General features: G+C 38.6%; 1 protein-coding gene across 9 annotated transcripts in view; it reads left to right on the plus strand.

Moving 5' to 3' along the window:
- SLC2A9 (solute carrier family 2 member 9) overlaps positions 1–24598 on the plus strand; it is a 105306-nt gene that overhangs the window by 30364 nt on the left and 50344 nt on the right. For all 9 annotated transcript variants that reach the window (XR_009486287.1, XM_059845169.1, XM_059845168.1 and 6 more), the window contains 4 exons: positions 3067–3227; positions 7013–7137; positions 8490–8635; positions 23777–23909. Coding sequence is in view for 8 of the 9 variants with exons in the window: in XM_059845169.1 (XP_059701152.1) it covers positions 3067–3227; positions 7013–7137; positions 8490–8635; positions 23777–23909 (565 nt within the window). In the remaining variant the exon portion in view is untranslated. The remainder of the gene's footprint in view (positions 1–3066; positions 3228–7012; positions 7138–8489; positions 8636–23776; positions 23910–24598) is intronic.

The raw sequence follows: 24598 nt of genomic DNA on the forward strand, positions 1-24598 counted from the left end.
GATCACTTTCCTGTCCTTTTCCCTGAAGCTGCAGTGACCAGCTTGAAGGGAGGAGCAGAGGCTGAGGTCGTAGCCATGGTGGGCAACAGTGAGCCACATAAAAGCTGTGCTTCTTGCAGCACAACAAAAGGAACCTTTGCCCCATCTGTTTTCTCCTGTATGTGACTCAATCAGTCTGCTGTAAGGTGACTCTTTGGGAATATTGATGAGAGATGACTGAGAAACACCAAAGCTGAGCATCTTGTAGCTGTAGATAAAAGCAGGCTTGTAAGAGGTTATACTGGGAGTGCAGTAATTCCTACAAGTCGTGGGCTGTGTTTCTTTATAAACTCGGTAGGAAGAATAATTTCTTGTGGTGACATGCAGCTCACAGCTGACATTGTCAGATTGTCCTTCTCTCCATAGGGTGCTGGGTATCTTCTGCCCCTGTTTACTTCAGTATAATTCTTCTTGATGCTGAAGTCCTCCAGCCTTAGAGGAGAACTGTATAATCCTTTGAGAAGTTGTGGAAAAAGGCTTGATTATGACAGTTGACTAAAACACAGAATGTTTCCAGGATCCTCAAACTGAGTGTGTCAGCAGGATGTCAGCGGGAGCTGATGGAGCAAAGGGAGTTAAGACTGAAGTGTTGAAGGACTATATGTGAATTCTTGTGTTCATTTTCTTTCAGTGTCACAAATTGTGTCAGCTCATCAAACCAGAGGGGAATTTTCCTACAGTTCTCACTGGTGGGCTTTATTTCAGGTCATCTCCTGAGGCAGAGTTAGTCTAACTTCCTGATTGTTGCAAGGGGGAAATAAGCTGCACATACTCTGTTCAGATCTGAGATTGCTTCCCACTCAGTTCCCTGTAGATCTGTGGGAAAGAGCATGGCCCATCACAGGTATGATTCCCTGAGAAACCCAGAATTATAAGTTTCCATGGGCTTGTTCAAAGAGTTACCAGAATTTATTAAAAACATATGGGAGCATTTGGCAACAGGAAGACAAAAGCTTTAATTGAACACAAGATGAAGCTGTCTTTTTCTGAGCTAGATTTCTGCAGTTCATTTCATGGACTGATTGTGGGCAATGCCTGTGAAACAATGATGTGCTTTGTGGTCTCTGAGGGAAGCAAAGTCCCTGCTACTTTCTGCTCTGCAGCCCCTGCCCTCTTCCTGCAGGAGGCTGCAGCTCTGAGTTCTAAGGCACAAACATATAGTCTGCTGTGGCAGCTGGTTCTGTAGTTGTCACTGTGTGTGAATGACCTCTGTAACTAAGGGTAAGACAAAGAAAATATTTCTCTTGTTTTTAAAATGTATACATTAAATTCATATATATAAAACTTTATATATTCCTTACATTCCTCTTTTCTTTCTCATCCCAGCTCTACCATCATAATGAAGTGAGGCAGTTGAGAAAATAACATATTGATATCAGTCAGCCATCATTTTTTGTAGGCTTTGTTTAGAGGATAAAATTTTTGTATAGAGGTTTATGCTTTTAATGTTATCGAGACATCTGATCAAAATACCAAAGGAGCTTTGAATCCACAGAATTTAGTGGATTCAAATCCAGTGGATTTGTTCTACTAAGTTTGTTTTGTTTCATATGCATCCTCTGAAAACTTCTATGTTTTATTAGCTTCCTATTTATTGGCAGTGCAGAGGTGCTAGTATATGTCAGAACATCCATCTATCTGTTACTAGTGAGTGTTTTAGTTTGTACTTTCTTTTCTTGAATACTTGCAGTTATTTGATGTCTCCTTGTAAATAACTAAGCTATGCTGAGAAAATTAGTCATAACACAAGGGGAGTGAAATTTACATACTATTTTTAGCCATTATCATTAGCAAGAAATGCTAACATTCTAAAAGTGTTTTCTCTCAGTAATCACTACTATTAGAAATTAATTTCAAATAGACAAGATGTCTGAATCTAAATATAATCTGAGTATTGGTGTTAAAAAGCTATGTTACTACTCGATTTAATGGCAGATTCATTTGGAATCTTACTCTGAGACTTCTAAATTATTCCATCACCAAAATTACTTGTCTTTTTCATTTTCATATTTAAAATTAGTTTTAAATGGTTTTTTCCCTGTCTGTTTAGAAAAATTTAAGATAGGATGGGAGAAATAACCCTGTTCTCCTTTTAGTTCATGGCACAAGAAGTTTGATAGAAATTTGATAGATGAAAGACAAATTGTATCTTCTACCTTCACTTTTCCTAGGTATTTTGTAGATGGAGAGGTGATGATTTTAGTTTGCTAAAAGCCCTCAAATAGAATATTTCATGTGTCCAAGGCCAGACCTCAGGCAAAGTTTGAAATTCCTAGTTTGAATAGGGAAAACGTAGTGGCTAATTATGCTGAGAAGAAACTGGGAAGAAGTAATTAAAGATACAAGATCAAACTTTTGCTACTGTAGAGCCTGAGAGCTTTTCCCAAGTGTGTTGTGCCCTTCTGCTGTAGTGACTGCATCTTCCTGGTACTGTATCCCTGCCAGAGCATCAGCACCACAGTGACATTTCCTTGGTTTTGAAACAGGAGCAGCACAAAAACAAGGGAGTTTGACTAAAGAGAAAGTAAATAGGAGATGTCTCTGCAGGCAAACAGAGACTGTGTTAAAATACTGTCCGAGAGCTATAACATCTTTACCTTTTAAAAAGATGAAGAACTTAGTCTAATTAAACCTCAGGGAAGGGAAGTTGTTGAAAGGCATCCTTCAAAAACCTGTGGTTGTGCTCGTGTGATGAAAGCAGAGGAAGAGTGTAAACTTTGGCATGTTAAATGCTAAAGGTGATCTTGTCCTGGACATTCTTGGCTACTGGTGGAGTTTTTTCCCCATCTGGTCTGGTACTGCCTTGTAGTTATATCCATACATACTTGGACTGATTCAGTTAATTTTATTGCAGTTTTATCTATAATTGAGGCCCCAGTTTTCAGAGGAGAGAGACAGAAGAGGAAGAGTAATTCCTGCAAGAAAGCTACTGCAGCTTTTCTGGGGTTTTAATTCTGTTTCTCTCAGTTGTATTCCTAAAGTGTGGGGGTTTTTTTCCACATATTTTTATTATGTATTTTCTTTCAGTATATCAAGAAGTTTTACAATGAAACTTGGGAGAGGAGATATGGCTTCTCAGTGGATGAAGGCACGCTAACACTCCTCTGGTCCATAACCGTTTCCATTTTTGCCATCGGTGGCCTCGTGGGTGCCATTATTGTTACCCCAATTGTGAAGTTCTTTGGAAGGTAAGTGTTTTGGAAAACTTACATTTTGTAAAGTAGTTTCTCACTTAGTCTCTCTAGAAGGTTTTGCTTTTATTACAAAACGAAACAAAACTTTAAATTCTGACTGTGCATCATTTGAGTCACAGAAGTCATTTGCTGTGAACGGGCAGTGGGTTGAGATCTCAAGGAGTGTGACTTGTCAAGTATGCCAAAGGAAAATACATAAAATAGAAATGATTTCACAAAGGACTGGCAGAATCTTGTTTCATGAGTTTACTGAGTATCTACTGTAAACAAACAAAGCTATCAACATATCTCATTTGCCTCTTAACAGCATTTGCTGTCATATGGTAATAAAAATTTACTCTTTTTTCAATCCTTGTGTCAAGTCAAAATACAGTTTGGAGAACTGGACTCAGATGAAGTTCCTGCAGGGTCTTCCCCAAGAAGGGGGCATGCCATCCCTTCTGTACAATGCAGTATTTGACCAAGTCTTGACCAAGTCATATTCTTGAGAATATGAGTATTTTAGGAATGTTTGTGTTGGTGTATGTTTGCGTTTTTGCTGCAGGTACTAACTAGATATTTCTGTCAAATTTTTGTGTCATACAGTCTTTCAAATAGAATTTGAAAGGACATTTATAATTTATCTATATTTAGAAGGGCGTGGAAAAAACCACACCATTGTAGCATTCATCATAACTGCTCATTTGGATTTTTCTTAACTGTAAATTCAATATTATTTGATATCTTTTAGTCAGTTAAATCACAGGAGAACATCATCATTGAAGCTTAAATATAAGTGTAAACCTCCAGTGTTCTTACTTTCCTGTTTTACATTAGATTGTACTTTCTTAGGTCTATTTTTCATAAGTCATTTTTCATCTCAAAGAGTGTATTTTCAGGTTCCTCCATTTCATGCTTACAGCAAGTCAATATTCTTAGCTGTTACCCATTGTTCATGAATTTATTTTGTCACTTCAGTGCTTGATTTTCAATTTTTAAATATTTTCCATAGTTACATTATTTATTTTTTTAGCTTTTCAATTTCTTCTGCCAAATCATGCATTTGGCTTTTACATACTTGTTAGAAATATGAAGCTGTGCCTGACTCAGACTGATTAATTCTCAGAAAATTGTTGAGTCTTTATGAAAACAAAGTGAAGTAAAAATGGGTTCACAGAAGGCTAGAATTTTCAGTGAAGAGTAGAACAGCTTTGTGTGGAGGTTTGTTAAAATTGTTAAACTGTTAAAATTGTTAAAATGGTGGCAGATCTCTGTCACAGACACACTTCCACTGGAGCTGGTCAAGTTTCAGGGCAGACCTTTACACTTGCAGACTCTGCCCCTGTTTATTATGTTTATCTCCATTAAGCCATGAAAACAGCTCTGTTACAGACACACTGGGTGGGTGCTGGAGCAGAGATGGGAAGGGGCTGTGTGAACAAAGGCTGCTCACCAAAGAGTGGTTCTTGAGTTTGCTGCTCACACTGCAGAGTGTTTGTCTGGTCTAGGAACCCAGACTGACACGTCATTATGGTAATTGAGGAGCACACAGTGAAATGTTGACAGAACAATAAAATACTTTGCTGTTAAATTGCTCAAGTGTGGGTTGGAGGGTTGTATCTATGATGAAGCTGAGCTCCATTTACACTGACACAGAATAATGAGCTAAGGGGGATTAAAAGCACTAGTCAGAAATAATGTATGACTTTAAAAGAACACTTTTGAATCATATTGCTGTAAGGTTAAAAACATACATTCCAAATTACTGGATTCCTAGGCCCTATTTACTTCAAGAGACATGTAAAGTAATTTTTTGAAAGGGAACCTTCATCCACATGAACATAATTCCCAAGTTCAGATGTGGCTTTGACTCTTTGTAACTTAAATTCTCCTCTTCTAACGAAGAGGATCTGCTGTTGTTTATCCTGAGCACCCAGACCAATATGCAAAAGGGATTGTTTAGGTCACTTCTAGGGTCTCCCTAGAAGGAGGGAGAGGCTGAGCATCACACCAGGCTCCTCTCCTTGCTCTTGGTGCCACAGCCAGTGGTCACACTCAGTGCCTTTGGTGAGAGAAAGGGCAGTGCAAGCGGTCAGGGTGCAGCAACTCCTCTGTGCCACTCCTTGCTCCTCCCTCCCCTGTGCTCCAGAGTGGGTCCCCTTGGACCACAGTCCCTCTGGGGATGTCCCAGCTCACGCCTGGATCGCCCTCTCCTCCAGTGACCTTGTTACACCCTCGCTCCATCTCCCCACAGAAGCCAGCCCTGCAGCCCCAACTCTTCCAGAACCTGTCCACAGACACTGCTTTCCATAGGAACACCCTAAATACAGTGTTCTCTTCTTTCCATTTCCTTTCCATTCTGCCAAAGTCGTTGATTTTATCATGCTTACTTAGGCTGTGCTTTTCTCTCCTCAGCTGCATAATATAAGGGTTTTCTGGCCAACTTTTCCCCAAAAATATGTATTTTATAGCTTTTATTCAAATTAAAGGAGAAAAAAGCAGTATCTTCAGATGAATGTATAAGACTTGTTTGACCTAAATGAACATTTTCTTTCCATTTTTGCCATTATTTGTATCACTTCAGCCATCTCAGAGTGTATATCCATCTGAAAAATCTGTTCTAAATAGTTACAGTCATCAGTTTGATGGTTGTGCTGTATAGACTTTAAATGAATTGTATCTCATTCTTCTGTCTTCAAGCCATGTTATTCATTCAGTGTTCAAAACTCACTAGAAAGCAGGAAACATGATTTAAAATACAAGTGCTAAAAATAGTTTCTTTCAAAAACATATGCACATGTTGTGAGAAGTTTGGTGACTTTTTCAGTGGGTGTGAAATTTCCTGTTCATACTTACATATTGAAAAAAATTAGAACTGGTGGGACAGTTTGTCACCTGCTCTAGAAAGGAAAGGGATAGACAGCCTTCTTGGTCACTCCTCTTCTCTTTAATTAATCCCTCAAACTTGAGCAGAGAGTTCTGAGAGATGAAAAGTAAAAGGAATTAAGTGGTGGCAAATGAAAAGTTTAGATGTATTTAAAATTTTAAAATAAATTTTTGTGATTTGGTTTATATTTTTTAACAAAGTAGTAATTTTTCATAAAGAATATTTCTTTTATTTGAAAAAAACCTATTATTTTATTTAACTGTTACAGAATGAAATAATTTTAAAGTGGGGAAGAAATATGTAAACCTGTATCTTGATTAATTAGAACAATTTTTAGAAAAACGTTTATTTTTATTACTTGAATGAGTCCAAATGTTTTTCCTAATTCTACAAGTAAGAAGTAATTTTCCTCAATGTATGGTTTTAATATTGAGAATTTAAGGATGAATTATAATGATGCGGGTGATGTCACAGTTGGAAAGTTCTTAAGTGTCAAAAACTGTATGTTACACTAAAGTGCCTGTAGTTATGTCATCTTATTGCCATTTGAAGTATATACTTTGGGTTCTCCATACAGACATCAATCCAGAATATGCTTATTTATATTCATGTAGAGAGCCTCAGACCTGGCTCTCTGGTTTTAGGACACATAAGTTGGCTCCTTGCTGTGCTTTTGAAGTACAGCTCTTTAGTTATCTCTGTTATGTTTTCTTTTAAACTGTGGTGTAGGTTTGAAACTGTATCCACAAGGGTATAGTGCTGTTTTTCAGAACTCTACACATCTAAGAGGCAGCGTTTCTAAGGCACTTTTTATTTATAGATATTTAAGAATAATAGCTTAGTGTGCTTCTAATACAACTAGATTTAGCTGCCAGGATGTTGGTTTCTACAAAAACTATCTTTTGCCTTTTAGGAAATGCACATTGGTGCTCAATAATGTGTTTGCAGTGGCAGCTGCACTGTTGATGTCCCTGTCCTTGCTGGCTGGGTCGTTTGAAATGCTCATCCTGGGCCGCACCATCATGGGAGTGGATGCAGGTAAGCTTTGGTCACTCTCTACCTGTCTGAAATGCCTGTGCTGTGCACACACTGCAGGTGAGCTTTGGTCACTCTCTACCTGTCTGAAATGCCTGTGCTGTGCACACACTGCAGGTGAGCTTTGGTCACTCTCTACCTGTCTGAAATGCCTGTGCTGTGCACACACTGCAGGTGAGTTTTGGTCACTCTCTACATGTCTGAAATGCCTGTGCTGTGCACACACTGCAGGTGAGCTTTGGTCACTCTCTACATATCTGAAATGCTTGTGCCCTGCACTCACTGTCTCCCATCCCCTGCCAGAATTTGCTTTACATCAAAGAGGTATTCCAGGGACTAGCTGTAGCCACACTGATTTCACTGGGACAAAATGGCACACTAAGGGCTGGAGGATCTGATATTTGGAGGAGACATTGGAATGGATGCTCATCACTGCTAACAAAGCTGTTGTTTCCCCACCTTTCCTCTTCCAGCCATGGTAGAGTGTATTTATTTCCATGCCATGAAAATCCCTTGACTAGGAGAGTGTATTCTGCTATTAAGACTGCTTTTTGCTGTGTTTAGCAGCGGTTGGATCCCGTGTTAATACCCACAGGACTAGGGAAGATTTGGTACTTCATCAATTGTTCCTAGAAATGAGGTCTTCCCAGTTTGAAAGTAAACCATGGAGGCACTGCAGCACCAGAATAATCTTGCAGTTAGAAGGAAGGGTTTCTGCTAATTTTTATCCCAGATTACCATCAAGCAACCAAACTTCTGGGGCTGTGCAAACATTGCCACTGTACTGACCAGGGTCATGCATTTGTTTGGTCTGTTCTGGCTTTAAATAACATTCCAACTCCTTTTTTATGCCTATTGTGAAGAGTTCATTGCAACAATAAGCCTGTATTGAGAGGAACATCTACTAATACTGTTTACAATAAAAATACTCCATCTGACAATGTCTGCTGTGTCTGACTGATGCTCTGGGGTTTTTTTCCCTTACCCACACCAGTGTTAACATGATTTTGCTTGCTTTGGGATGAGCAAATTTAAAGCATAAAATCTGTTCTCCTGGAGATTCTCATCTCTGAGTAACCTTTGGTGCTCCACATCAAAAAGCAGCCTACGCACATCGCTGTAGATCTGTAACAGATAATCAATCCCATTGTTATTAAATTGTGTGAGAGTAATTAGACATGCAGGGAAAATAATCCATGTTATGTATGGATAGATATAATTCTGCTCCTTGCATGTTTTTATGCCACCCTTGTGAGCAGCTTATCACTCAGGTTCCTTTCAGTAGCAATTTGTTGCATGCCTGGCATAATAAATATGTTTTGACTTAATATATGGGTTTTATTCTTCTTTTGTAGGCATTTCATTAAGTGCCCTCCCCATGTATTTGAGTGAAATATCTCCTAAGGAAATCCGTGGTTCATTGGGTCAGGTCACAGCGATTTTCATTTGCATTGGTGTTTTCATTGGTCAAGTTTTGGGGCTGCCAGAAATATTTGGGCAAGTAAGTATTTAACAGACCTTTCCTATGAAAGAACACAAGCATGCTCTAAGTGTTGTAATTTCATATTTTGACTGGATTCTTCACAAAAGTGGAAAACAGAATTATTTTTCATTTTGAAGCACTTTGAAAAGTAGTTTCCTCCATGTCTTCTACAAGCATGGACTAAAAGCATGACTAAGTTTTGTAGATGTGGTCAGCAGGTTCAACAGGTTGAGTGGCTTGTGTGTGTCCATATGCAGATCTCCTTCTCCCCCTTTCCTGATGTACCTCTAATTTTTTAGTTTCCAGTTCCTTTGGAGACCATGGAAGTGTTTAAGAATTTTCATATTTTTGATCTCTAATTTTCCAGTGTGAGATAGAGCTGAAAAGGCTTAGTTAGAGTTATTATGAGAACCTGAATAGGAAGATGCTTGCTTAGTGATTATAGTACTCCTTTTAGTGCAATCCTTACTTGCCTTGCTTTTAGACTAAGTGATAGAAGAGCAGAGTTAACACACACCTTCATGGAAAGATCATATATTCAGGTAAGAGGTTGTCTTCCTGTCATAGACTGAGATTAACTTGGTGGCCACTGGATGTCATCATTACTCTGAATAAATGAACTCGAGTTTTGTTCAGGCTGGCAATTGTAAATACAGAATCACACCACGGGTAAGGCTGGAAGGAACCATGCTGGTCGTCTGATCTGACCAGGTGCTCTCCATTCAGAGGTGATTCTTCAAGGCAGTGTGGAGGAAAGATCTGCAGCAACCCTCTCACAGTGAAACTTGAACACAGAATCCCTTCTGTCAGCTAGAAAAAGTAGTAAGGAGTTGGAAAGTGAGAGGAGCTTTTCCTTCTCAAAGGGAACTTCTTTGTAAATACATGACACCATCCTCCCTGACACTTCTATTCTTGCCTGACCAGCTTTCTTATTCTGTCCCTTTATTCTGTTCAGCTCTCCTGAAGGCAAATGTTTAGATTCAATTTACCCTTTATTGAAGGACAGATTTCTCCCCTGCCCATCTAAAACAACAGATTTTAGGAAAAAACTTAAAATGGCTTTTATTGTGTGACTTCAACAGATGTCCCTTCTCCTACCTTGGGAGTAAGTCTATTACAAACAAGTGTATGAAATGCCAAGAGGCCAATTTGACTGCTTAGAGTATGGCAGCCCTTATGTAGCAGGAGTTTTTTTTAATTTGGGTTTTAGAAACATGCATACACTTTTAAAGTTGAGGTGTCATGCAAATTCTTATTCCTTGATTTCAGCTCATTATTGCTGGTTTTATTTCTCTTGGCTTCCTTTCATCACTGTTGCTGCTGCTACCAGATTACGGAGGTAGTGTTTCTGCTTCTACAACCTGCTTTAGTGTGAAGTTAATTAATATTGCACCATTAAAGACAGACATTATGTAAGAAGAAATATGCTTTAACTACAGAATTAGTTTTCTCAAGATGGGTAACATCAACATGTAAAAGAAGCAAAGTTTTGGTTGACGTGGATCACAATATTTCCAGCCAATTTATTGGAGGCATCTTGAATATCCTGATTGGGTGTGTGGGTGGGTTTTTTTCTTTTAACTTGTCTTGGTTTCAGTCAAGCCAGGATTTTTTTCCCCTAGATTTGTGGGGTTCCCATTGAAAATCCTTCAATAGGAGGTAGTTTTATTTTGCTGCTCTGTAGTTGTTTCCTATCAGAATTTGTTGTAAATAATACTGCTTACAAACACTTGTCTTCTGTCATGGTTTCATAAGGCTTCTGCTGAGATCTGTCATGTGTCTATTACTTGTAAATTGATCAAATACCTAAGAGGTTGTTAACCATTGTATCTAAGCATTGATGGTTTTGAAGAAAGGAGGGACAAAAACAGAGATGAATGTCTTGCTGGAAGAGACTGAAAAAGGGATGGACGTCAGCATGACTGAGGTCCTTCTTGTAAGAGGAGGTAACAGCAATGTTGCTTGTGTGGTCAACTAAACGGAGGGAAGGGACAGGAACTGACTGCACCTTGTTAACACAAGAAACAAGGAATAGAGTGGCTTAATCTCGAAGACAATATGGCTACAAGAATGATTTTTTAATCAATATTGTGTGAATAATTGCACGCTGAAATTCATCAGAGTGATGTTTGGAACAGACTCCCAGCTGAAATAACTTGAGCAGAAAATTAAAATTTTAAATTGGAGCTTGATGCATTTATGTGAATTATATGAGGTTGTTGCCTTAAGTGGTTCTGTAGAAGTCTCTCTGCAGAAAAGGAAAGTGTTTATGTTGGCTGTGGGGCATAGTGTTAACAAGCACTTATTAACAACCTGTGATGATTTCCTCTGTTATAAAATGCAAAAGTGTTTATTTAAATGTGAAATTGTGATAAAAATAACTCTAAAGCAATGAGTATTACTTGAGGCAATTCAAAAGTCCTTACTGCTTTTTGTATCAAGTATGTTAAGGAGCCCTAAAATGATTTTTTAGCAATCTTTCTTTTGTCAGGATTGGTCAAGGTGCAGCAGGAGGCATGTGGGCAGCCCCAGGTGCAGTGCTGAGGGGCAGTGATCAGCTCTGGCTGGGTTACTGGCTTAAGACTCGTTGGCTGATTCCTATTCCTTCAGTTTCCACAAGCTACCTACTGGAAGCGCTGCTCTCAACCTATTCTCATTATTCTTTTGATCAACTGTTATTTATTCCTTACTACCTTTCTGTTTCTTTTTTTCACCACCTTCTACAGTGTGCTTCCTCTCTCCTCCCCCTATCATTTATGATCTTTGTGTTTCGGATTAAACTTCACCTCCTCTAGTAACACAAGCTCTTTAATCTCTTTCTCACCCTGTAAGCGGTTGTCTCAAATAGTTCCTGGTTTAAATTCGAACCTAGGAGAACAAGATTATACGGCTAACCCAGATGAAATAATACTTTAAAAACAGAATTCTATTAAGTATTTCCTGGTTTTCCTGGGAATATTTTGTCTGAAGTATTGCAGAATTGCATTTAATTCTTTTCTGTGTCCTGCCATATTGACATGAACTAGACAAACATGACCATGTCCAATTTTTAAATTATAGTATAAAAGAGCAGATGGAACAAAAAAATTGCAATCTAATAAAGATTGCAAAACCTAAATACAGGCAATTTGTTTTGATTCTAGATATATAGAATTTTATTGTATTTGTCTCCAAAGGTACCAATTTTAGAATGTGTTTCTTCAGTATGCAGTGCTTACCAAGAGTGATTATTTGAGAAAAGTTCCAGTTGTGATAACAGTCCTCTGCTGCAGTGACTTGATAATCTTGCTTTCCACAGTCCTAATTGCCTGCCATCCAACAAATCACAGCTATGCTTTTTATTCATGATTCTGATTCCTACAGGTCTGGGAAATTGCTGAGGTTTGGGAAATTGCACCGTGGTAAAGGGGGCTGGTTATCAGAGTAGAAAGCACGATGACTTCATGTGCTGGTGACCTGCTTCTCCCCACCACCCCAACTGCTGAGAGCTGTGTGCTTGTTTTCACGGGCTGGCATCTTGTGTTCTATAAGCCGGAGTCCTTAACTCTTCAGGAAGCCATGGCATCTGTAGATATGTCATGGTTTGGAAAGACAGGTGCCTGCTAAAGAAGGCAGGAGCCTCCCCTGAAATGGAGAATGCAAACCCTCCCCACCCCTCCAAATTGCTATGAATTTTAAATTAAGGGGCTCTCAGGCAAAAAATATGGGAGCCGGAAATAACAGTTCTTTAAAAGGGAAGGGAAAAAAATAAAAGGATAAAATAAAACAATGCAATATACTAGAACAACACTGACAGAGTCAAAACTCAACCTGACACCCTGTTGGTCAGGGTGTTGGTAGCAGTCCAGTTGGAAAAGTGGCTGCAGTCCTCCTGAGGTGTCAGGTGTGGTTCTGTTGGAGCAGGGGGTCCTGTAGAAAAGGGTGTGTTCTTCTTCTGCAGATCCGTGGAAGTAGAAGCAGCTGCTGTTCCCCTGGAGAATCCGGTGGGAAGCTGTGCTAGTGTTTCAGAATCTCCAGATTATATCTGGGTAGGAATGCTTGGCTCCTCCCTCTGGGCGGAGCATCTCACAATGGGATGTTCTAGTTCTTATCAGTCATGCAGTGACATTCAATAGCTTGTTATCAGCAGATGTCCCCTGCCAAGAGAGGAGTGATTATGATCACTCAGGGAGAGAGATAAGGGGAATTGCCCACTTGACACCAGACAACTGCCATACAGATGGTAATAGAATACGTCTTGCCTTGCAATCTGGAACAAGGTGACAGCTTGGTGCAGGCCCAGGGGTGTGCAATGATGATATCTGCTGTAATGTGGGCACTGAATTATTGCTGCTGGCTACACGATTATTTAATTCAGGCCGGTTTTGGCTGTACAGCATGTGCAACTTTCCATATCTGACTGAAGGAAAAAAACAGATAATAAGATAAGGACAAACTATCTTAGACCTGTCACGTCTTCAAACACTGCCCTTCAGGTATTTCTGTTCTCTCTGTTTCTGTGATTCTGCAATTGAATCACTCAGCCTATTTTTCCTGACAGATTGCTCTTACAAAGCAAAGGCCAGCACACTGTCAACTTCAGTTTTGAAAGTTCAAATTTACACTTACTGTCTTGGGGAAATATTGTCTGGCCTGATTCTGACATATTCCATGTAACTTTAGGTATTACTCTAGCTAACTCATCTAGTTCCTCCTGCAGGGAATGTCCCGCTCCACAGGTTTTCCTTAGCATGGTAACATCTTCTAAACATTGTAAACTGTCAGACTGTCTATTCTAAGGCTTCATGTTGTTTAATGAAGGTGGGCTTTAACTTTTCCTTAAATTATAGAGGATTTAGTTTCTGAATACATTTGCAGTAGTCGCAGTGTTCATATTTTCAATATACATTGAGCTTCAGTATCTCTTTCATCTTTGTATCAATATCAGAGAGAAAAAAATGTTTCACAGTGTGTATATTGATTCAGGACAGGTAAAGCTGAAACAGTTGCCTTTGCCGTGCTTTCCTCAGACCTCAGCTTTGAGCCCCTTTTCCTGTGTGGGGTGTGTCAGGCTTTGCCAAGCTGCAGTTTTTTTCCCTGGAGTTGGTTCCAGTGGCTGGCCAGCTCTGGCTGCTTCTCTGTCTGAACAGCTGCTTCCCATTGGTACACCAATGGACAAATAGATATTTTTTTGTTTGTCTGTTTACTTCAGCAGCCCTACTTTAAAAACTTTCTAGGTAGTGAAGCAGGAGCTTGCCTAACTACATGGTTGCATTGTTTCCTAGTGGATAGCATGTTACCCTAAAAGCTTTGCTTTGCTCACATCCAAAGACTCACCAGGGGAGCACTTCCTGAATGAATCCTATTGCTGTGTTAGTGTTTCAAAGGAAAAAAAAACCCCAAAAACCAAAAAACAAGGTAAAGATCCTGATGTGTCCATTTCTTGAGTGTTGCAAGTAGAATAGGTTCGGTCATTCTGTTTTTAAAAGAGTGTAATCAAGCAGTACAAGGTACGGGAGTGAGCAACAATGATCGGATTTGGAAAGTGGCTTCTTGAGGAGAAAAATTGGGGTTAAACAGCTCTTATGGGTAACCCCATGCTGGGGAAACACTCAAAGCATGAGTACATCAGAAAAAGAGTGTACCAGAGAAGGTTTAGAATTTATTCTGAAACAACATGCTGTCTTTTCTAGACTCTTCTCAATCTTTCTTTAAAAGCACTTGGAATTTATTGCAAAAATCTTGTATACACGGTTAGAGTTACAAACTTTATTAATTGGATGTTGTCCTTGTCATAGAAGACATATGAATTAGTCTAATTGAACTTTTTTCAGGATTTTTAGCAGCTTTAATGCATATTTGGCTAAAGAATACTTGTTTTTAAAAAGGTATTTAGCTGGAAATAGGTTTGTGATACACAATGACACTGGCCAAACTGTCTTTCCCATAACTCATTATTTTAGCAAAGAAATTCTGCTACTGATATAAATATCAATATCAATTTCTGCAGCAAATTGAGCCAAATCTGGAAAAAGACCAATGAACTCCATAGACACTGTACTATATGTCTAGTAAGGAAGTATCTCTGTGGTGATTCCCCTTCAAGTTAGTTTTTTACACAAGTAAACCTCACTGAGGAATAGTTGTGATAAAACTAAAAACTTCTGTAGATGCTGTGTTATATTCTAATTTTCTTTACCGGAGTCCTAAAATGTTGTATTTGATGCAACAGATAACCGTATATTTAGGAAAGTTCATATAGGAATGTTTCATTTTGCTCAGCCAAGGTCTTTTAAAAGTACTCCTTCACTTGCACAAAAACAGACAGTGATGGAATAGGTTGTACAGCCTGTGCAGTTGAAGGCTGTTCTGAAAATAAGCTTTGATTTTTACTTGTCAAAGCTTCATTTTCAGCATGGTTTTGTTTTGTTTCTTTGTTTTTCTTTTCTTTTTTTTTTTTAACTGATCCTTCTTCCTAAGTCTCTTGACTCAGATTCAAGGATTCCTTAAAAACTGAATTATAGATGCATAGAGAAAGCAATTCCAAATCGCTCTAGGGACCTGAAGCCTGCAGTAGACACCAATGGCAAAAAGGTCTGCTGGAGATGCTCTTGAAATGAATCTGACACATTAGCATGATAACACAAAGTATGAATCAACCAGTTTCTGAGTTCTTTTCTATGAGCTCTTTTGTTCTGTATGTTTATCTTCTCCTTGAGCCATGATAGTGACTATAGTTAAAGATATTATTCTTTAAAATACAAGTGAGAATTTTGGACTATAGAGCAGAGAGCTCTTGTGGTAACAAAAGACAGGTGAACCCTTGCAGCTTCATGCAGAGTGTTGCAAATTAAAGCAGCTAATGCCTTATGCTGTCTACAGAATATAAAAAGGTGTTTGCACTTTCCATTAGAGTAGGACAAATGCCTCCAACAGTTTAGCATTTTCCAGCATCATTTGAAATCCTAAAGTGTCCTCTTTGTAATAATTTCAAACATCTGGCTACATAGAATAAAAAAATCCCATAACATCTTCACTCTGCCTAGTTATATTCTGAAAATATAGTGAACTGAAGCAAAGCCTAGATTGGAAGCCAGTAATTAGTGGTGTGGGCCAGAGTTCCAGTCCTGTTCAGTATCTTCATTAATGACCTGGATGATGGTGGAGCTGTTTGTATCTGTGGAAATATGCTGCTTTCTGGAGTCTATTTTAGTAAATGAATTGCTAGTTCTTAATGAGTTCTTAAGAGCAAAGGTGAGTGTAGGACTTGGGAAAAATAACATGGGAATTTTTCTCATCAGCTCTGGTTCCCAGTTGTGGAGGGTTTTGGTCAGAAATTGTCTTAGTTTAGAGCAAGAGTTTGAGGAGGTGGTCTCATAGTACTCCTGGAAACCATTTTGCTGTTGAGCCAGGCTTGCAAAAGGTGACTCCAAGTTACCCTGGTCCCTGCCAACTCACTGGACTGCTGAGCTTGTACAGTATTTCTTAAAAACACAGAAGCAAAACTGCCTTATATTCATGTGGTAAAATGCAAAACTCTGAATGAAAAGCTAAAGCCTTCCCTGAAGAGTGTTTTAAAACTTCTGCTAAGGATACAGGAGACACATTGGGGCTTACAAGTGGCTGCTCTAATCCTTTAAGGAGATTATATTACTAATAACTCAGAGAAACACTCTTACAAAGAAAGGAATTTCTGGAGGGAGGGAGGGAGGGAAGAGAAGGAAGGGAAGGAAGGAAGGAAGGAAGGAAGGAAGGAAGGAAGGAAGGAAGGAAGGAAGGAAGGAAGGAAGGAAGGAAGGAAGGAAGGAAGAAAGAAAGAAAGAAAGAAAGAAAGAAAGAAAGAAAGAAAGAAAGAAAGAAAGAAAGAAAGAAAAGAAAGAAGCCAAAATTATTTCAGTGCTTGTTCAGATAGTCACTAATTTTAGCAGGTGTTTGATGTCTGCCTGCACTTCCTGCAAACTGCTGCCAGACACACCAATTAAGAATTGCTTGAAGCAGTGATTTTGAAGATGGAAATACTTTTTCAAATATTCTCAGTTCTTTTCTTTTTCTAGCCATGGGACGTTTCCATCCTCTTTTCACAGTAACACATAAGGCACAAAGTTTCTTACTGCTGAAGCAATTTCCAAGTCTTCTATCAAGGCACAAGCACTTCAATACAAGCTGTGAGTTGCTGATCAGGGACATGAGGGCCACCTCACCCAAGGGTTGGTAGAGCCAGGCAAGGGAAGATGCTGTGCAGGCACCAGGCACAGCCTTGGTGGGTCTGATAAAAGTGCAGAAATGCTGCCAGGACCCTCTGGGTTGTTGCATATTCACAGTTCAGTAGGACCCATGGGAAGAGGTTTTCTCTGTCATACCAGCCGTGCTGGGAGAATGTGGTAGTGTTGATAAATTTCTAATGGAGACATTAAGTGAGGTGCTTTGTTTATATCTATTGTGGATCAGCTAAGATTATGTATTTACTGGAGATTATAAATCAACTTTTTATTGGTTCCCCGAGACAGACACAACAGTATTTATTCATCCCTTTTCTGTACAGAACTCATTAAGTAATGCATGGGAAAACAGCTGTGTGTCTTCATGTTTGCAAATAAGTTTCAGTCCATTAAAGTTGTGCTGTGAGGCTTCAATTCCCAAAGTTGTAACAACATATGGCTGATGGGCCATTTGTAATATTGAAATGTTGCAGTTTTGCAACTGGAAAGGAGAACATCTTACAGGAGAGGAGTTGTCTGAAAGTCGAAGTGTGGTTTGGAAATAAGAGCACTATGGAGATAGACTTATAATTTAGACTCAGCAATGAACAAAAGCTTTAATGGCAGAGCATCTGATGTTGGGATGAAAGTTTATCATCAGTGAAGACTACTACTCACAGTGCTCACCTGACTCTTGAGAAGATTTCTATGTAGCTGTTCTCTGCTTAATTAGGTCAGTTGGAAAAGCAGTAGACAAGCTTTCCTGGAAAGATATCCTTCAACAGATGTGAAGGAAAGAAAGACATCAAAACACCATGGAGGCTGATAGCAGTTGCTTATCATTTTCTCCTTATCCACTGAAACATAGTTAACACATGTAACTAAACTTAGAGCATTTCTTTCTACTAATATTTAAAATATGACTTTCTGCTACTTTATCAGACTTAAAAAGTTGAGTTTTTTCACTTACTGTAGCTGACCTAATAACAAATAGTGTCTGTCTATAAAACTCACCCTGTGTAAGTTGGACTCGGCTTCAAATGTTTAGAAGCAAGTGAACATTTCAAATTTTCCTGTTTCCTTAGTGCTTAAGTATTTGATAATACTTACAAATCTGTTATTAAGCAATAAATCTAAATCAATTTGACCTGTGACTTCCTTCCAAGTGTGTTTCTCACACTGGGGAGATAAACACCACTTAAATATTTTTGAGGGTTCTTAACCTTCAAGATTAACATTTCAGTTTTACTTTCTATTATACATTGTAAAACTACCCATTATTGCTAATCATGTCCTAATATGTAAATTTATCCTTTAAAAATTAGGTATTAATGCCGTGGTAAGTTGATCAAGCACTGTAGGATAGCATGCAGTCATCATATTGAGTGGGAGTGTGTTTTCTACTCTTAAGAGTCTTTGCTTTTGAAACTGCTGGCAAAAGGAAAAAAAATGGGAGGTATACTCTTGAGTAGTATTTTGAGGGATTTTTTTAAGCTTGAAGTAAATGTCAAGTTAAAATTAATTGGGTTTTGATTTTTTTAAAATCCAAAACTGATTTTTTGTCATTAAAAAAATGTTAAGATGAAAGATTTAATATTTTACATTGTTTTTAAAACAGCAAATGTGCTGTTGGGTGTTTTTATGTTTGTTTTTATCTTAACCTTAATATACCTTAGTCTAACTTTTACAACTTCAGTTTGGCAAAATATAATCAAATAAAAAAAAAACGTTTGCATCTAATGCAACTTCTAGATGCCCTGGAGCACTTTTCTTCATCTCCCACTGCAGTCCCAAAAGGATGCAGGTGTCTGGAGTTCTGTGTGCTGCATCTGCCAGTCCCACAGGGATATCTAAGGTACCCAAGGGCATCAGAATGATAGTATGGTCTCATGTTTAAAAAGCTGAGTCTTATCCTCCTCAATTATTTTAATTTACTATTTTTACATTTTGTTATTTATGGATGCTAACCTGAGTCTAAATGCATCACTGAAAGGAAGTTCTGTCAGAAATTTTGCCTAGCTCCAGCATACCTCTAATATTTCTTCCTAAATAAGCTCAAATATATATGCTGGCTGCTGATAATAATCTCATGTGAAAGCTTCCCATTTCCCATTGCTTTTCTCTGAGTTTTTTGCTTCTCTTGGAGATGAATAATGAAGACAAATTATGCCATATATATGTGCAGTAAAAAGTTAGATGTTATTCCAATAAAAAGCTGGGAAAAAACCATCTGGGGAACTTGTAATAGGTATTTTAATTCTCCCTCTCAATACTTCCATGGTCTAACATGCCATTTAGTGAAGAGAATCATGGGACTCAGACACCAGACACTTTCAAAGCTGTTTTAAGTTCTCATCCAAAGGCCACTTACTCAGTAACAAAAATCTCCTGCTGATGTCTGTGAATTTTACATCAGACTTGTACAGCCTTAACTCTGTAACTTTCTGTACTGATTATTACCTGGGAAGATACTGATACTTGAGTAATCTTCTTGTCAGAGTTATAGCTGTGGTAGGAACCTGTAAAAATACACATCTGGGTGCAGAACAGAGGTGAAATACACTTATTATCTGAGTTGCCTCTGTTTTAAACATGAAGGTAAGCAATTTTAAACTCTGTTATTGAAATACTTTTTGACAAATTGGGTTACAGAAATGGTCATGCCAAGAGAAAATTGTGTCCAGCAGGGAAATAATTGTGAGATTAGCATCCCCTGCAGCCAGAGGAGATTGTAGAGCAGTGTTTGGAGTGGTACAAAGAAGGTAAGAGGAAGGCAGTTGTTTTGCACCTTACTTGAGTAGCTGCTCTGAAGCCTGAGATGCAGAAGTTCTCTTTTCTCAGCTGCCACATGATCATCACCACTGTGCCATACCCTTGACTAAAGGAAGAAAAGATAGTTCTGAAGCTAAGAAATTAGTTCCACCTCAGTGCTTTTTCAGTCCTTGGCCCCAGGCCAGAGTGGCTGTCCTTTACTTTTAGGAGTGTTTTATGTGGTGTGGTAGCAGATTAACAGAGAAATGCTGAACTTGTGCAGTGTTCTGGGCTTTGCATGCCTAAGTAAATTTTCCCAGTCTGTTCTGAGCAGGGATACAATTTTTTGGTTTTTTTTTTTTTTTTTTGCAGGGTGAATGGAGTATTTCTGATATGCATTTTTTTGTGCCAAGTCTGTACAAGAAAGGACAAAATTCAATTGCTTGAATATAAGCAGATAGTATTTATCTTGATGCCCTATGGTACCTTTGGTGTCCTTGTGAGACTGGCAGATGTGACACAGAATATCACAGGGACCTGCATCCTTCTGTAGCTGCAACACGAGGCTGAGGCAAGATGCTCCAGGGCATCTAAAAATTACACTAGATGTAATTATTTCTGTCTCTGTGTGTGATTATATTTTGCAAAACTCAAATTTTCAAAGTGTTGCTGCTTTTTACAGAAAATGAAAAAGAAGAGACTACCAAATCACTATTTCCTGGGTGTTTTCAGTATCTTGCATAGGATGTCAGAGGTTTTTGTCTCTTTGTTGCCCACATACAAAATGGATAAAATATGTCATTTTACACAAGAATGTTATACAGAAAGGTCATTTCTGTTTATAAGTTGTTCAGCACTGTAGTAAACTCATCACAACCCTATCCCCAAGGAATTAATTCCAGAATGAATACTTAAATATTGGCTATTTAATAGTGACTGGTAAATAGACTTGCTTACTGGGAGATGACATCATCCTGTGAAGAGTACTAAAAAGGGAAAAAGAGTATTTATTTGGATACCAACTCCTGCATGTTTCAAGCAGTAGAGGTAGCCAAGCCCCTGACAGTCCTGTGAGGCAGCATGGTGGCTGTACAGGGAGGCAGAGCAGGGCTGGGGAGTGCCCTGTGCTACACCATGTCAGCCTGAGCCTAGAGAAGGAGTTTGGGGTGTGGGATTTCCCTTGGCTCTAGAATGGACAGGAGACAGGATGGGGGAAGATTGCCTGGGAGCAGCTGGGGTCAGGATGCTCACTGGGACATGGGGCATTTCACAGCACAGAAACCCAAATTCTGGGCAGAGAGCACATGAGGACCCTGAGTGGGGAGTAGTGGCTGAGCTGGGAATGGGAGTGGGATCTATGTCCAGATCATGCTTTTAAAATAAATAGATAAATAAATAATTTAAATCTATTTATTAAACGAAAAGTGGAGAGGTTTAGCACAGATGTTAGGAAGAAATCCTTCATTATGAGAGTGATGAGACACTGGACCAGACTGCCCAGAGAAACTGTGGATGCTCCAGCCCTGGAAGTGTTCGAGCCAGGCTGGATGGATCTCTGAGGAATCTGGGATAATAGAAGGTGTCCCTGCCCCTGGCAGGGTACTGGAACTAGATGATCTTAGAGATGCCTTCCAAACCATTCTGTTTCTCTGTCTCTGTGAAATTATTTAGAGAGAAACAAAGAGAGTGAAGCCTGTCACAGCTGCATATTTCCTTACTCCTGTTATCCATCTCATACTGGGATATTTAACTGGTCACACTAAATCTTTCAAAAACTGAATGCCCATGTCCAGGGCACTACAGCACTTCTTCCCACCTCTGTTGCATGACCTTGTTAACAATTCTGGTCTCCCTTTAGAATGTATTTATGTGTATATTGTTTACTTGGTCTGTGCTAAGAGTGTGTTCACTTTTCATCAAAATCTTCCAAATTGCTTAGAATACTAAATGCAACTGGTTTTCAAATAGGTTATTGAGTTTGATAGGGATATTTCAGCTGTCAGCAGTGCCTGTTGACATTTTCCCATGCCACCTTTTTTTCCACCTTGTGATCGTTACTATAAGTTCCATTTTCTGCATTTTGGCTGATGATTTTCTGACATGCCAACATTTTCTTTACTGAATTTCAGTGCACCATAATCTCGTTTCATTTGCAGCTGGTAAATCCATGCCATACTTTATCTCCCTCCTTTCCACCCAATCTTCTGTCTCTGCAGCTTTGCACTTTATTCCATCAACCTTTGAATGAGTCTGTGGTTGTCAAACTTGCTCTACTGTTTAACTGTCTATTGTAAATACATCAAAGCCAGGCTTTTCATGCTCCAGCCTAAGCAAATATCCATAATGTGACAGTTTAAAATGAAAATTTTACCATCTTGACATGTTATTTGTACCAATTCTGAACAGGTGATGAAATCAGGTCCCCTGTAATTAAAACATTTCATGCTCTTTTAAGTTTTCCCTGAAATAAAGTGGGATGTAGTTGTTGTAATTTCTCCCAGCAGTGCCTGTGTGTTTCTCCTTACTGCTGACAATTGAGATAAAGTGTTTTAAGTTCTTCTCAGTCATCTACAATATCTTTTGCCTTTAGCTTCTTACTGTTTCTGAGGACTGTCCCAGTATATGTCCTAATCCTTCTTAAAGAGGTTATGAAATCCTCCTTTTGCCTGCTTCTCTTAGTTCTCTTTAGAGGGTCTAGTTGAACCTGATTTCTATCAATTTTAATGAATCCTTTAAAATTATATTAGTCCTACTATTTCTTTTCTGTAGTGGGAGGAAGGAGTTAAGATTGTACAATGTAAATGAGGAGAAAAGCAAGTAGAGCACACACTCCATAATGTTAAATCAGCATGAAATCTTTTGAAATGGATGAAGTTTCCACTGGCTTCAGTGACTTTCTAATCAATTCATGCCAAAATGGCAAGTGGGAACATATTTATGAGCATTTATGAGTTTACCTTAAGGTTTTAGAAGCTAGCATGATAAAAAGTAAAACAGAAATCTTAAATAGAGGAAATAAAGGAAACTCAGTGTGTTGCATGGCAAAAATAAAGAGCTTTTCATTATAGTAGCAGGATTTGCTATTTATTGTGAAGGGTAAGTTCAGAGTCTTGTTCATAAGTTTTTCAAAATAATGCTTTCAAGAAGAGTTATTTGAGATAAATGTGACCAATTTATAAAGTCTCCTATACACTATAAGAGACTTTAAAAGGAGTGTAAGTTTATTCTATGGAAGTCTCTGTATGTGGGCAGAATGTTGATAATACCAGTACACAAAAAATACTTTTTTTCCTTTAAGAAGCATCCTTGACATGGTGGAAAAAACCTTCAGAAAATATGATGATTCAGAAAATATGATCAAGAGTAAGATTTTTATCTGGTGCTATTGTCAAAAATTAAAACAGCCTATAATTTTTTTTTATATGGTACATAGCAAAGAGGTTTATATTACAGGAAATTATCCAGGCAGATATGGAATGAAGGTGACAAGTTATACTGCCTGTTTTCCTAAGTTATTCTTTACAAACCAGTACCCACATTGAGTATGTGATTATTGACTGGTTTTAAAGACTGAACCTTGGTTTTGTAGTTTTTAAAATAAGATCCATTCTTGTTTGTCCATAAACAGTATTAACCACTTTTGGCTCACCTACATTACAGAAAGTTTTCCACTCAAGTGGAAAAAAAAAGAGAAAAAAGGAATGAAGAAATAGGGTCTTGAAGCCTTCATGACAATGCAGGCTCTCATAGTGACCAATTACCTCAAGCTTTAAAATGCTTGAAAAAACATTTTCTTAAGTTGTTTTCCCATCCCAGGGGAATTTTCTAAAAACACCTCTCTCACCTAAAAAGGCAAGTGAAAACTTTGATTAGGAGATACCCCACCCATTATTTCTGGGAGTTATTCAGTGATCTTGGGCCCTGTTTCGGGTTTGACACGTGGATTACATCTCATACCATGCAGAACGGGGTGATTTAAGCCTTGCTGAAGTGAAAGATTGCAAAAGAAAAACTGCCAAAGGAAAGTGTTTTGGGGGCTTGGCCCTTGACTAGGGTGATCTGAGAGGGAAGTGTTCAAACCACTTACTAAGCTTAGGAGGAACACATCACTCTGGTGGTGGACACAATGCTTTGAATGATGAAAAATTACAGTGTTTCCTATCAAAGCTGTTTTTCTTCTAAGTGTCACTTTGGGAGAGTATTACTGACTCATGTTTGCATCCATTTGCAGGAATCTCGGTGGCCTTTCTTATTTGGAGCAATCATTGTTCCATCATTGATACAAGTTGTGATTCTGCCTTTTCTTCCTGAAAGCCCTCGGTACCTCCTACTCGAAAAGCATAACAGGAGCAAGGCAGAAAAAGGTATGATATTCTCCTTTTTTGCAACAAAGGGTGCTTATTGTAGGGATTCAGGCTGGAGACACCTGATTCTGACACCACACTAAAAGCAGAATATTCTCATAGGAGGGGATCTCTTGGCAATAATTTTTCTCACCTTTTTTGTTTGTTTCTGTATGCATAAATATATCTGTAGCTTTGAAGTTTTTAAAAATTGAATTCTCCAGCAAGGTAACTTATATAACATTACACATGGTGATACAGAACTAACCAAGTCATCCTGCTGTTGTGTGCCAGCCACTGTGTGCAGGGTTCATTTGATAGTAAAAGGTGATTTCAGTCATTATGACTCTCCCTTATCTACAGTCTTTGCACTTTGTCTAATAAAAACACAGATTCTGTTTCTGCCTTTTTTCCCCTGGTAGTCACTGTGTTTTACCCTGTGCTCTGTAACTCAATAACCTTTGTTGATCTAATAAAAACCCCATACATCTGTTTAACTGAAAAATTCCAGTGCTTCAATATTGCTTCAGCTTCTCAGACACAGAATATTTTGTCCTTGCTTCAGGTTCAGGTACAAAACTATTTGCTTGCATGATCACAGTTGCTGCATTCTCCACCCCAGTAAATTTACTATGGTCCCATTACAGGTGAGAGAATGTTAAAAAATTTGGTTTAGCTTACTATAACAGTATATGAAAAACAGGAGTCTA

This window comes from Haemorhous mexicanus, chromosome 4 (genome assembly GCF_027477595.1).
Source record: "Haemorhous mexicanus isolate bHaeMex1 chromosome 4, bHaeMex1.pri, whole genome shotgun sequence".
NCBI lineage: Eukaryota > Metazoa > Chordata > Aves > Passeriformes > Fringillidae > Haemorhous > Haemorhous mexicanus.